Source organism: Pseudophryne corroboree, chromosome 2 (assembly GCF_028390025.1).
Source record: "Pseudophryne corroboree isolate aPseCor3 chromosome 2, aPseCor3.hap2, whole genome shotgun sequence".
In the NCBI taxonomy this organism is placed as follows: Eukaryota; Metazoa; Chordata; class Amphibia; order Anura; family Myobatrachidae; genus Pseudophryne; species Pseudophryne corroboree.
The window spans coordinates 897,857,330-897,872,332 of NC_086445.1; the positions used below are offsets into that span (position 1 = coordinate 897,857,330).

Sequence of the window (15,003 nt, forward strand, 5' to 3'; positions counted from 1 at the left end):
ATTACTATGGAGGACTAACGACCCTTCAATTAGTTCCAAGCAAATCCTATACCACAAAACAACTGACAGGAAACAAAAAGGTTACCAGTACACAAATAGGAATACCTAAAATCATTATTTTAATGCAAGCCAAAGGGGCATGAAATTACAAAACTCCATCATTGTAACCGTATTTAATTGGTCTTTGTTAGCTGCAGCAAGTATATTTCATATGCCGCTTGGTTTTCAAACATTATTTTAATGTAGCTCATACTTTACAATCCAAGTTTTCCTTGGTTCTCCTAAACAGATTGAGAGATGTTATTTGTAAGACTGTGGATGCCAGAATACAGATGCACAGTGAGCTTTTGGGGATACTTCATGAATAATACTGATGTACTAAGCTTGTGATACCGGTTGCAATGTATTAAAAACTGCTTAAAAATTACGGCAGTAATTGAGGGAAGGAAACATTGACTTAAGCTGGGTACACACTAGATGACTTGTACCCATCGTAGTCTTCAGTGGCCACGGCAAGTGCGTACACACTTCCCGATGCCACCAGCAATGGCGGGGGGGGGGGGTTAGACTGGGCAATGCTGAATTCAGCTCATTAGGCATGCACGGCAGATGGGAGAGGTCACAGACGACGAGCAGGAGCGTGCATAGTCAGCGACCTAGTGTACACACACTAGACGATATTGTGAACGATGTGTCAGTATTGGCCACATCGTTCACTTTATGGTCTATTGCACTTGCATGCTGCAAAAAGGCACGTACGTTTTATTTATTTATTCATCTACTTCATAGGTCTGCAAACTCGGTCCTCATTACCCCACACAGTGCATGTTTTGCAGATAACCCAGCAGGTGCACAGGTGTATTAATTACTCACAGACATTTTAAAAGGTCCACAGGTGGAGTTAATTATTTCACTTATGACTCAGAGGAGACATGCAAAACATGCACTGTGTGGGGGAATGAGGACAGTTTGCAGACCTATGCTCTACTTACTAATAACTTTCAGAGCCGCCAGCTTGTAACCCTGGTTATTGCATGAGTGCGCAGAACCTGTGCGGACTGAAAGGTACCAGGGGAAACATCCTGGGTCGAATGACCAGGGTTGAACACTGTTTCAGCCCTGATTGCTGTGCAGTGTGAACAGGTTGATGCAACCCGTTTCCCCGTTCACACTCTATGGACAGGCGGCACTTGGAGATTATCTGATCTCAAAGAGCAGTCACCGCTGATGTCACCAACCCGGCAATATGCCAGGCTGGGGACGCAACTGTAAAGGGACCAAAGCAGGTCACCCCCGGGAAGCACCAGCGTACTGCTCCGAGGTGTGACCCGCCAAATGCTGTCTGAAAAAGGTATTATACATTGCCAGTACATTCCTTGACACTTTACATAACAAAATTATATTAAATAATGATTTTGAAGATAACCTCTCTTTGGGAGTAATACAGACGAAGCAGAAAACACACAGGTTCAGCGAAACAGCCCCATTTTCTGTTCTTTTGTCTCGCCTGCCTGAGGCAGGTGAAACAAATCCCCGATAAGCTGCATCTCTCGCCGCCTTATCGGGGCTGACGGAACAGCCCCTGGCCAGACAATTACCCACGCTCAATGATCGCAGGTAACTGAATATCCCACTATGTATTCTAACCAGGATAAATTGTAAGGGTGGCTCTACGTGGTTTTTTTATTTTTAGTATTTTAGTTATATTTTTACATGCCACCCGACACTATCCTGCTCCAGGGTTCAGATGTCCAAAATCAGAGTTGCACTGTGCATATGATATTGTTATAGTCACATTAACAGAGATCCCTCCCCCGTCTTTAAGAGTCCGGGAACAGTATGGCCAGAAGGAACATTGCATTACAGAGAGGGTAGATGGAGAATGCAAACATGCAATGTGTCTCAGTGTGCACTGCTGAATACAATTATATCTGTACCCAGCCAGCAAGTGGGCAGTATCTGCAAGAGTCATTACAAATTATGTGTGTCCAGCCAGATAACACTGACCCCAAGCTGCAAATTCTGCTCTAAGAGAATATTCCAAGCATACCAATTTCACAATCCACAATATAGCTAATGATCTCACTCAAGCATCAACAAATACAGGTAATATTAAAGTCTATTTGTTTTACTACCAAAAAAAAAAAAAAAAGTATTGATAGAGTAAGGGGGAAATTCAATTGTTTATCACGCCAGCAACTAAAAGATGGCGTTCCCGATGGAGCAATTCAATTGCTGCTCTGTTCGTGCACAAACAGCTGCCGGCACTGGCATTTCAGCCCACCCCGAAGGTATAGAGTTGAAATGAGTGAAGTGAAACTCGACTTTTCACATTGCGCCAAGCACTTTGATCAAGTTTAGCCACTATACGCAGATAAACCAGGTCTGTTTGGGCACAAGTGCGGAAAGGAAAAAAAAAAAAAAAAAGAGAGACCCCCCCCCCCCCCGATCTTCCGTCACTTTAGATGTGTATTGGGCACGCAGCCGGTGTGATAAACTATTCGATTCCTCACTAAAATTAAATGACCTAAAAATTAGATAAATAGTTGTTCCCACATATGAAAATAGTAATTTAGCAAAGTAAAGCCGCTACTACTTTCCAGTCTGCATGCCTTAGTATTAAATGGCAGCAGCTTAGAGAATTTGGTAAACACAAGAGCAGAGGAAGTGAAAGCCAAGGGTTTAGCATTACATACTGGTGTTTGTTATTTGCAAACGTTTCCCGCCACAGCCTGGAGAAAGAGTGTACTCAAGCTAGGCTCAAGGGATCATATGTCTAAGTAGCGCATGTGTACACAAGCCAGATACAGACAGCGAGGATACAGAGCCTTTCCACCAACAGGTAAAACTGCAGCGGTGACTGAGAGAAAAGGTTAGTCACTGCATTGAGCACTAGCAATAGACAAAACAAAATACAAACTCTTAGGGGGGAATTCAATGGTTTGAAAAGTCAGTGGAGTGTCTGTTTTTTTCCTGTCTATTAGATAGGAAAAAACAGACACCCAACTGACTTTTCAAACAATTGAATAGCCCCCCACAGTCCTACTACTTTTCCATTTTCAGAAAGCATTTCGCGCTAACATTGGTAGGAGCGAGCCTAAATGCTTGAAATTCAAACCGGAGCCGAGAGCTTGCTTTCTTTTAACGTTTGCAATAGGCTCAATACTGAAAGTTTGAGTGAGAGAAGAGAACACCCTTTCCCCCCCCCACCACAAAAAAAACAGTATACCTTAATTGTTGCATCCTCTGAAGCTGTGACCATAACACTAAACACTGGATGGAAAATGACGCGAGTGACAGGACTCCTATGACCACTAAGTGCATATTTTTCAGGAGGGCGCGGTATCCACTCTTTGGGGTCTCTCTTTTGGCCAATCGGTCCCCCAGAAGTAAACTCTTCTTTTGCTTCATTTAGCTTGGATTCTAATTCCATAACCTTTAAGGGGGTTACAAGAGAAACTTTTTTTTGTTAAAGTATATAAGATAACTCAGCCTTCAGCAAGGGAATAAAACATATCATCATCATAAGGTCAGTGAGCTTCCCCCCCTTGCCACCATAGTAGAGCATATAAACATGGTCACTAAACAGTCTAGTTTGTAAATAACAATTCTGCTTCTTTGCCGATTTCTGCACTGACCCGACATCTAAAGCACTCAAAGGAAAACATTATCTTTAAACAGTACATCTATGCAGACTTGTTTTTAGAACAAAGACATGGGTATCATGCTTGTGAAAGACAGGATCTCAGAAGTAAGATATTACCAAAACAAGGGAAACTTCTACATTTGGATCTGTTGCTTTCGTCTTACATTACCTTCTTTTGTAATCTGATAACAGATGTCCATTTCTTTTCCAGCAGGCCGGCATACTTCTTATCTAGCTCTTCATTCTGAGAAACAAAAAAAAAATTATATATAAAAAAATTGTACATTAAGGTGGGCGAGTCAGTTGTTTATTGCTCCGATCTAAATATAAAATCGGGGGCTATTCAAGTGTTTTGAGTTACCAGAACAGATGCTGCACCCCATTGTGCATTTCCAAACCCACTTGACGTGCGAACAGACATCAGCATAAGGTAGAGTTTTGCTGCTGGGTGCACCTTAACTGCAGCGTGCCCAACACAATGCTGGGAGAATCCACTTAACACAGCTAACGCCACGAATTTGGCCACAAGAACGTGGCAGTTGAACAGAGCAGAATTGTTCACGCAAACAACTGAATATCTCCCGGTCACTTTAGACTTGAGCTACAGGAGTGATAAACAATTGATACGTCCCCTAAGAGCTTTGGGACACATTATGCAATTATTCCTGTTTTTATACTATGGAGTTTAGCTTTAAGATGCTTCTACTATATGTTCATTTGTATATACTGCCTGCAGTAAAATAACTGCCTTACAGCCAGCTGCTGACATAGGAGCTTACTAATAAGAGCACATCATAGTCCTTTACTGACCCATCTGATCTCCGCTGCTATATCATTTGTCCAATATTCATGCACAATTGGCTTGAAACATACAATGCTGGCTTACTCTGAACAGTTGCCACTTGAATTATTTATTATTTATTTATTATTTTTATTATTTTTAATAAACTTGAATGATATATAATTACATAGTCAGTTTATAGAGTAATTATAAAGCATAAACAGGTCCTTCTATAGTTAAAAATCTTGGTATTAGTGTCGATACATAAGAGAATAGGTGTTCTGAGATGGACATTTCTGATCCAGCAAACTTTTCTTAAAAACAGTGCAGCACATACAGACTTGGGCTTTCCAAATCAATACTGATAGGACACTAGAGTCAATAACCCGAGAGCTTTTTCTGGGTTACTGCCATGTCCATCAGTAACCAGACTTTAGGAGTAACACATACAACACGTTCACCCTTTTGTGATAGACCGCTGTGGTACGCATTCATTACTTGTTTCTGAAGTCTCCAGCAGTAACAGAGAACCTCCACGTTCCCTCTACAAACAAGACAAACACTCACGCCACTGTTCCTTCATGTAAACCTACCTGTTCCTAGCTACTGGCACTTTTTAAATTCGACACCAGGTTCCACCTTTCTCTTCTACATAAAGAAAGTGCTGTAGTACTGTAATTGGTCTAAAACCACAGCCCTCAGTATGCTTAATGCATGACTTACAGCAGTCCCAGCGCATACATGGAAGCATATTCCTCCATTGCTATGACTGGCCTGAGTGACCACAACAAAGTCAGGAGCATTTGGGGGCAACATATGTTCCCGTAAACAATGAACTGGTGGAGGCAGAGAAGGGAGACAGCTAGAACATGGAAGGCAAATGACAGGAGTTTTATTGAAATGTTCATAGTTCAAAAAGAATTCATTAGAAAGGTTTTCTTTTTAAATCAATAGTGGACTTTGCCTTTCGATATCTTAAACTGAAATACAGCACAAATAACAGGCATATAGGCCTTATCACACACAGCTGTGCTCTCTGAAATGCTTACCCAATAACACACAAGCGCAAGAAAAAATATTTACAGTTATCTAGTGGCATAAGAGAATAAAAAAATTACACATACATTTTCATTAGCTTTGAATGAATAATATGTAAACAGATATGGGTTGAACTTATTGGTTCTAATCTATATATCTATATATATATATATATATCTATATATATATCTATATATATATATATATATATATATCTATCTCTATATCTATCTATCTATCTCTATATCTATCTATCTCTATATCTATCTATCTCTATATCTATCTATCTCTATATCTATCTATCTATATATAGTGTTAACTCTAGGAGTGAAAAGGGGCAGGGCGCCGGACTCAGGGGGGCACATGTGCGCGCGCGTCCGAAATGGGGGGCGGCCACGCAAATTAGGGGGCGTGGCCACGCCTCCGTCATTTTAGGGGGCGGTGCGGCCCACAGACGCTACTATAGAGAGCGTCTGTGGCCGCCGACGTCACTGTTGGGGGCGTGCCCAGCACCTCCGTCGGTGCTGGGCTTCCCCCAGCCCTCTCCCAATGCGTGAATGGATGCCGCGCGCATGCGCACGGCATCTATACACGCCGGGAGGGCAGGGAGCGGGCGGCTGTTCTAGCAGGGCGCCGCAAAAGGGGCAGGGCGGGTTTTGCCTGTTAAAAAACGGGCAGGGCAGGGCGCGGCGCCCTGCTAAAACAGCCTAGAGTGAACACTAATATAAATTATATATATATATATATATATATATATATATATATATATATATATATATATATATTTTATATATATGAATTTACTCACCGGCAATTCTATTTCTCATAGTCCGTAGTGGATGCTGGGGACTCCGTAAGGACCATGGGGATTAGCGGCTCCGCAGGAGACTGGGCACAACTATAAAGAAAGCTTTTAGACTACTGGTGTGCACTGGCTCCTCCCACTAAGACCCTCCTCCAGACCTCAGTTAGGATACTGTGCCCGGAAGAGCTGACACAATTAGGAAGGATTTTGAATCCCGGGTAAGACTCATACCAGCCACACCAATCACACCGTATAACTCGTGATACAATACCCAGTTAACAGCATGATAACAACTGAGCCTCTCAACAGATAGCTCAACAATAACCCTTTAGTTAAGCAATAACTATATACAAGTATTGCAGACAATCCGCACTTGGGATGGGCGCCCAGCATCCACTACGGACTATGAGAAATAGAATTACCGGTGAGTAAATTCTTATTTTCTCTAACGTCCTAAGTGGATGCTGGGGACTCCGTAAGAACCATGGGGATTATACCAAAGCTCCCAAACGGGCGGGAGAGTGCGGATGACTCTGCAGCACCGAATGAGAGAACTCAAGGTCCTCCTCAGCCAGGGTATCAATTTTGTAGAATTTAGCAAACGTGTTTGCCCCTAACCAAGTAGCAGCTCGGCAAAGTTGAAGAGCCGAGACCCCTCGGGCAGCCGCCCAAGAAGAGCCCACTTTCCTCGTGGAATGGGCTTTTACTGATTTAGAATGCGGCAGTCCAGCCGCAGAATGTGCAAACTGAATCGTACTACAGATCCAGCGAGCAATAGTCTGCTTAGAAGCAGGTGCACCCAACTTGTTGGGCGCATACAGGATAAAAAGCGAGTCAGTCTTCCTGACTCCAGCTGTCCTGGAAACATAAATTTTTAGGGCCCTGACTACATCCAACAACTTGGAAGCCTCCAAGTCATTCGTAGCCGCAGGCACCACGATAGGTTGGTTCAGATGAAAAGCTGATACCACTTTGGGGAGAAACTGGGGACGAGTCCTCAATTCTGCCCTATCCATATGGAAAATCAGATAAGGGCTTTTACATGACAAAGCCGCCAATTCTGAAACACGCCTGGCCGAAGCCAAGGCCAACAACATGACCACTTTCCACGTGAGATATTTTAAATCCACGGTTTTCAGTGGCTCAAACCAATGTGACTTTAGGAAATCCAACACCACGTTGAGATCCCAAGGTGCCACTGGAGGCACAAAAGGGGGCTGAATATGCAGCACTCCCTTAACAAAAGTCTGAACTTCAGGTAGTGAAGCCAATTCTCTCTGGAAGAAAATAGATAGAGCCGAAATCTGGACCTTAATGGAACCCAATTTAAGGCCCATAGTCACCCCTGACTGTAGGAAGTGCAGGAACCGGCCCAGCTGAAATTCTTCCGTTGGGGCCTTCCTAGCCTCACACCACGCAACATATTTTCGCCATATGCGGTGATAATTGTTCACGGTTACTTCTTTCCTAGCTTTTATCAGCGTAGGAATGACTTCCTCAGGAATGCCCTTTTCCTTCAGGATCCGGTATTCAACCGCCATGCCGTCAAACGCAGCCGCGGTAAGTCTTGGAACAGACAGGGCCCCTGCTGCAGCAGGTCCTGTCTGAGCGGTAGAGGCCATGGGTCCTCTGACATCATTTCTTGAAGTTCCGGATACCACGCTCTTCTTGGCCAATCCGGAACAATGAGTATAGTTCTTACTCCTCTTCTCCTTATTATCCTCAGTACCTTTGGTATGAGAGGAAGAGGGAACACACAAACCGATCGGTACACCCACGGTGTTACCAGAGCGTCCACAGCTATCGCCTGCGGGTCTCTTGACCTGGCGCAATATTTTTCTAGCTTTTTGTTTAGGCGGGACGCCATCATGTCCACCTGTGGTTTTTCCCACTGGTTTACAATCTGACTTAGGGCATTGTAAATGGCCCTTAGTTCCAGAATATTTGTGTGCAGGGAAGTCTCCTGACTTGACCAAAGTCCTTGGAAGTTTCTTCCCTGTGTGACTGCTCCCCAGCCTCGAAGGCTGGCATCCGTGGTCACCAGGACCCAGTCCTGTATGCCGAATCTGCGGCCCTCTTGAAGATGAGCACTCTGCAGCCACCACAGCAGAGACACCCTGGTCCTTGGAGACAGGGTTATCAGACGATGCATCTGAAGATGCGATCCGGACCACTTGTCCAACAGGTCCCACTGAAAGATTCTTGCATGAAACCTGCCGAATGGAATCGCTTCGTAGGAAGTTACCATTTTTCCCAGGATCCGCGTGCAGTGATGCACCGACACCTGTTATGGTTTTAGGAGGCCTCTGACTAGAGATGACAGCTCCTTGGCCTTCTCCTCCGGGAGAAACTTTTCGCTGTTCTGTGTCCAGAACCATCCCTAGGAACAGCAGGCGTGTCGTAGGGACCAGCTGTGACTTTGGAATGTTTAGAATCCAGCCGTGCTGTTGTAGCACTTCCCGAGATAGTGCTACCCCTACCAACAACTGCTCTCTGGACCTCGCCTTTATCAGGAGATCGTCCAAGTACGGGATAATTAAAACTCCCTTCCTTCGAAGGAGTATCATCATTTCCGCCATTACCTTGGTAAAGACCCTATGAGCCGTGGAGAGACCGAACGGCAACGTCTGGAATTGGTAATGACAATCTTGTACCACAAACCTGAGGTACTCCTGGTGAGGATGGTAAATGGGGACATGTAGGTAAGCATCCTTGATGTCCAGCGATACCATGTAATCTCCCTCGTCCAGGCTTGCAATAACCGCCCTGAGCGATTCCATCTTGAACTTGAATTTTTTGATATATGTGTTCAAGGATTTCAAATTTAAAATGGGTCTCACCGAACCGTCCGGTTTCGGTACCACAAACATTGTGGAATAGTAACCCCTTCCTTGTTGAAGTAGGGGCACCTTTACTATCACTTGTTGTGAATACAGCTTTTGAATTGCCTGCAACACTGCCTCCCTGCCTGAGGGAGTGGTTGGCAAGGCAGATTTGAGGAAACGGCGGGGGGGGGGGGGAGACGTCTCGAATTCCAGTTTGTACCCCTGAGATACTATTTGAAGGATCCAGGGATCCACCCGTGAGCGAGCCCACTGATTGCTGAAATGCTTGAGACGGGCCCCCACCGTACCTGGCTCTGCCTGTGGAGCCCCAGCGTCCAGCTGTGGACTTAGAGGAAGCGGGGGAGGACTTTTGCTCCTGGGAACTTGCTGTATGCTGCAGCTTTTTCCCTCTACCTCTGCCTCTGGGCAGAAAGGACGCACCTTTAACCCGCTTGCCCCTATTGGGCCGAAAGGACTGTACCTGATAATACGGTGCTTTCTTTGGTTGTGAGGGAACATGGGGCAAAAATGTAGACTTCCCAGCTGTTGCTGTGGAAACGAGGTCCGAGAGACCATCACCGAACAATTCCTCACAATTATAAGGCAGAACTTCCATGTGTCGTTTGGAACCTGCATCACCTGTCCACTGCCGAGTCCATAACCCTCTCCTGGCAGAAATGGACATTGCACTAATTTTGGATGCCAGCCGGCAAATATCCCTCTGTGCATCCCTCATGTATAAAAGTGCGTCTTTTATATGCTCTACGTTCAGCAAAATAGTGTCCCTGTCTAGGGTATCTATATTTTCTGATAGGGAATCTGACCACGCAGCAGCAGCGCTGCACATCCTCCAGGCTGAAGCTATAGCCGGTCTCAGTATCACACCTGTGTGTGTATATATAGATTTCAGGATAGCCTCCTGCTTTCTATCAGCAGATTCCTTCGGCGGCCGTATCCGGAGACGGTAGTGCCACCTTCTACGACAAGCGTGTGAGCACTTTATCCACCCTAGGGGATGTTTCCCAGCGTGACCTATCCTCTGGCGGGAAAGGGTACGCCATTAGTAACCTCTTAGAAATTACCATCTTTTTATCAGGGGAAGCCCACGCTTCTTCACACACTTCGTTTAACTCTTCAGTTAAAAAAACTGGTAGTTTTTTCTCTCCAAACATTATACCCTTTTTTGTGGTACCGGGGTTAACATCAGAAATGTGCAACACATTTTTCATTGCCTCAATCATGTAACGTGTGGCCCTACTGGAAGTTACATCAGTCTCTTCGTCGTCGACACTGGAGTCAGTATCCGTGTCAACATCTGTGTCAACCATCTGAGGTAGCAGGCGTTTTAGAGCCCCTGATGGTTTTTGAGACGCCTGGGCAGGCACAGGCTGAGAAGCCGGCTGTCCCACATTAGGTATGTCGTCAAACCTTTTATGTAAGGAGTCGACACTATCACGTAATTCCATCCACAGCACCATCCACTCAGGTGTTGACCCCGCAGGGGGTGACATCACATTTACAGGAATCTGCTCCGCCTCCACATAAGCCTCCTCATCAAACATGTCGACACAGCCGTACCGACACACCGCAAACACACAGGGTATGCTCTGACAGAGGACAGGACCCCACAAAGCCCTTTGGGGAGACAGAGAGAGAGTATGCCAGCACACACCAGAGCGCTATATAACACTGGGATCCCACTATCAATGAGTTTTCCCTATAGCTGCTTTTATATATATATATATATATATATATATATATATATATATATATATATATATATATATATATATATCTCTATACTGCGCCTAAATTTAGTGCCCCCCCCTCTCTTTTTTACCCTTCTGTAGTATTCTCAGACTGCAGGGGAGAGCCAGGGAGCTTCCTTCCAGCGGAACTGTGAGGGAAAAATGGCGCCAGTGTGCTGAGGGAGAAGCCCCGCCCCCTTTTCGGCGGACTTTCTCACGCTTTTTCTGTGATACTGGCAGGGGTGATTTTACATCTATATAGCCTCTGGGACTATATATGATGTATATTTTGCCAGCCAAGGTGTTACTTATTGCCCTCAGGGCGCCCCCCCCCCCCAGCGCCCTGCACCCATCAGTGACCGAAGTATGAGGTGTACATGAGGAGCAATGGCGCACAGCTGCAGTGCTGTGCGCTACCTTGGTGAAGACTGAAGTCTTCTGCCGCCGATTTTCCGGACCTTCTTCGTGCTTCTGGCTCTGTAAGGGGGACGGCGGCGCGGCTCCGGGAATGAACACCAAGGTCGGGTCCTGCGGTCGATCCCTCTGGAGCTAATGGTGTCCAGTAGCCTAAGAAGCCCAAACTACCACCTGTTAGGTAGGTTCGCTTCTTCTCCCCTTAGTCCCTCGCTGCAGTGAGTCTGTTGCCAGCAGATCTCACTGAAAATAAAAAACCTAAATATACTTTCTTTCTAGGTGCTCAGGAGAGCCCCTAGTGTGCATCCAGCTCGGCCGGGCACAAGAATCTAACTGAGGTCTGGAGGAGGGTCTTAGTGGGAGGAGCCAGTGTACACCAGTAGTCTAAAAGCTTTCTTTATAGTTGTGCCCAGTCTCCTGCGGAGCCGCTAATCCCCATGGTCCTTACGGAGTCCCCAGCATCCACTTAGGACGTTAGAGAAAATCTATCTGAAGAGTAATCAAATTAATGTCATCACATTGGCATGCAATGACAGCTTGTCTGAACTCTGACCCCACACACCTGTGTCAGCGATGTTACTTCAGGGAGGCCAGCATAATATCTACAATCACCATACACTACTGTTATTTCCCATACTTGCCAATACCATCACATTACCCAATACCATCACATTACCCACAACCAAAAGTGTACACCAATGCAGAAGAAAAGAAAAAGGCACACAGGGATGCACAGGTCGCAGAGAAAGAAAAAAAAAAACATTATAGGAGGAAAAAAGCAGAGGACAGCCCCCCCCCCCCCCAAAAAAAAATAAATAAATAAGATTTTACTTACCGATAAATCTATTTCTCGTAGTCCGTAGTGGATGCTGGGACTCCGTCAGGACCATGGGGAATAGCGGCTCCGCAGGAGACAGGGCACAAAATTTTAAAGTTTGACCACTAGGTGGTGTACTGGCTCCTCCCCCTATGACCCTCCTCCAAGCCTCAGTTAGGATACTGTGCCCGGACGAGCGTACACAATAAGGAAGGATATTGAATCCCGGGTAAGACTCATACCAGCCACACCAATCACACCGTACAACTTGTGATCTGAACCCAGTTAACAGTATGACAAACGTAGGAGCCTCTGAACAGACGGCTCACAACAATAACAACCCGAATTTGTTTGTAACAATAACTATGTACAAGTATTGCAGACAATCCGCACTTGGGATGGGCGCCCAGCATCCACTACGGACTACGAGAAATAGAATTATCGGTAAGTAAATTCTTATTTTCTCTGACGTCCTAGTGGATGCTGGGACTCCGTCAGGACCATGGGGATTATACCAAAGCTCCCAAACGGGCGGGAGAGTGCGGATGACTCTGCAGCACCGAATGAGAGAACTCCAGGTCCTCCTTAGCCAGGGTATCAAATTTGTAGAATTTTGCAAACGTGTTTGCCCCTGACCAAGTAGCAGCTCGGCAGAGTTGTAATGCCGAGACCCCCCGGGCAGCCGCCCAGGATGAGCCCACTTTCCTTGTGGAATGGGCCTTGACAGATTTAGGTTGTGGCAAGCCTGCCACAGAATGTGCAAGTTGAATTGTGCTACAAATCCAACAAGCAATCGTCTGCTTAGAAGCAGGAGCACCCATCTTGTTGGGTGCATACAATATAAACAGTGAGTCAGAGTTTCTGACTCCCGCCGTTCTTGAAATATATATTTTCAATGCCCGGACCACGTCCAACAACTTGGAATCCTCCAAATCGTTAGTAGCCGCAGGCACCACAATAGGCTGGTTCAGGTGAAACGCTGACACCACCTTAGGCAGAAAATGAGGACGCGTCCGCAGTTCTGCCCTGTCCGTATGGAAAATCAGATATGGGCTCTTATATGATAAAGCCGCCAATTCTGATACTCTCCTGGCTGAAGCCAGGGCCAGTAGCATGGTTACTTTCCATGTAAGATACTTCAACTCCACCGATTTGAGCGGCTCAAACCAATGGGATTTGAGAAAATCCAAGACTACATTAAGATCCCACGGTGCCACTGGGGGCACAACCGGGGGCTGTATATGTAGTACTCCTTTTACAAAAGTCTGGACTTCAGGAACTGAAGCCAATTCTTTCTGGAAGAAAATCGACAGGGCCGAAATTTGAACCTTAATGGACCCCAATTTGAGGCCCATAGAGAATCCTGTTTGCAGGAAATGTAGGAATCGACCCAGTTGAAATTCCTCCGTGGGGGCCTTCCTGGCCTCACACCACGCAACATATTTTCTCCAAATGCGGTGATAATGTTGTGCAGTCACCTCCTTCCTGGCTTTTACCAGTGTAGGAATGACCTCTTCCGGAATGCCTTTTTCCCTTAGAATTCGGCATTCAACCGCCATGCCGTCAAACGCAGCCGCGGTAAGTCTTGGAATAGACACGGTCCCTGCTGAAGCAGGTCCCGCCTTAGAGGTATCGTTCTTACTCCCTTTTGCCGTATAGTTCTCAGTACTTATGAGAGGCAGAGGAGGGAACACATACACTGACTGGAACACCCACGGTGTTACCAGAGCGTCCACAGCTATTGCCTGAGGGTCTCTTGACCTGGCGCAATACCTGTCCAGTTTTTTGTTGAGGCGGGACGCCATCATATCCACCATTGGTTTTTCCCAACGGTTCACAATCATGTGGAAGACTTCTGGATGAAGTCCCCACTCTCCCGGGTGTAGATCGTGTCTGCTGAGGAAGTCTGCTTCCCAGTTGTCCACTCCCGGAATGAATACTGCTGACAGTGCTATCACATGATCTTCCGCCCAGCGAAGAATCCTTGCAGCTTCTGCCATTGCTGTCCTGCTTCTTGTGCCGCCCTGTCTGTTTACGTGGGCGACTGCCGTGATGTTGTCCGACTGGATCAACACCGGCTGACCCTGAAGCAGGGGTTTTGCCAGACTTAGAGCATTGTAAATAGCTCTTAGCTCCAGTATATTTATGTGAAGAGACATCTCCAGGCTTGACCATACTCCCTGGAAGTTTCTTCCCTGTGTGACCGCTCCCCAGCCTCTCAGACTGGCATCCGTGGTCACCAGGACCCAGTCCTGTATGCCGAATCTGCGGCCCTCTAACAGATGAGCACTCTGCAACCACCACAGAAGAGACACCCTTGTCCGTGGCGATAAGGTTATCCGCTGATGCATCTGCAGATGTGATCCGGACCATTTGTCCAGCAGATCCCACTGAAAAGTTTGTGCGTGGAATCTGCCGAATGGAATCGCTTCGTAAGAAGCCACCATCTTTCCCAGGACTCTTGTGCATTGATGCACAGACACTTTCCCTGGTTTTAGGAGGTTCCTGACAAGTTCGGATAACTCCCTGGCTTTCTCCTCCGGAAGAAACACCTTTTTCTGTACCGTGTCCAGAATCATTCCCAGGAACAGCAGACGTGTCGTCGGGGTCAACTGAGATTTTGGAAAATTCAGAATCCACCCGTGTTGTTGCAGCACTAGTCGGGTTAGTGCTACTCCGTCCTCCAGCTGTTCTCTGGACCTTGCCCTTATCAGGAGATCGTCCAAGTAAGGGATAATTAATACGCCTCTTCTTCGCAGAAGAATCATCATTTCGGCCATTACCTTGGTAAAGACCCGAGGTGCCGTGGACAATCCAAACGGCAGCGTCTGAAACTGATAATGACAGTTTTGCACCACGAACCTGAGGTACCATTGATGTGAAGGGCAAATTGGGACATGCAGGTAAGCATCCTTTATGTCCAGGGACA

At 46.2% G+C, this 15,003-nt stretch overlaps 1 protein-coding gene across 1 annotated transcript in view; it reads right to left on the reverse strand.

Annotated features, from left to right (window-relative positions):
* Positions 1–15,003, reverse strand: part of PAFAH1B1 (platelet activating factor acetylhydrolase 1b regulatory subunit 1) — a 174,106-nt gene that overhangs the window by 44,770 nt on the left and 114,333 nt on the right. Inside the window, exons 4-5 of the mRNA XM_063956025.1 lie at positions 3,816–3,890; positions 3,230–3,436 (exon numbers count right to left, since the gene is read on the reverse strand). Coding sequence (XP_063812095.1) covers positions 3,230–3,436; positions 3,816–3,890 — 282 coding nt within the window. The remainder of the gene's footprint in view (positions 1–3,229; positions 3,437–3,815; positions 3,891–15,003) is intronic.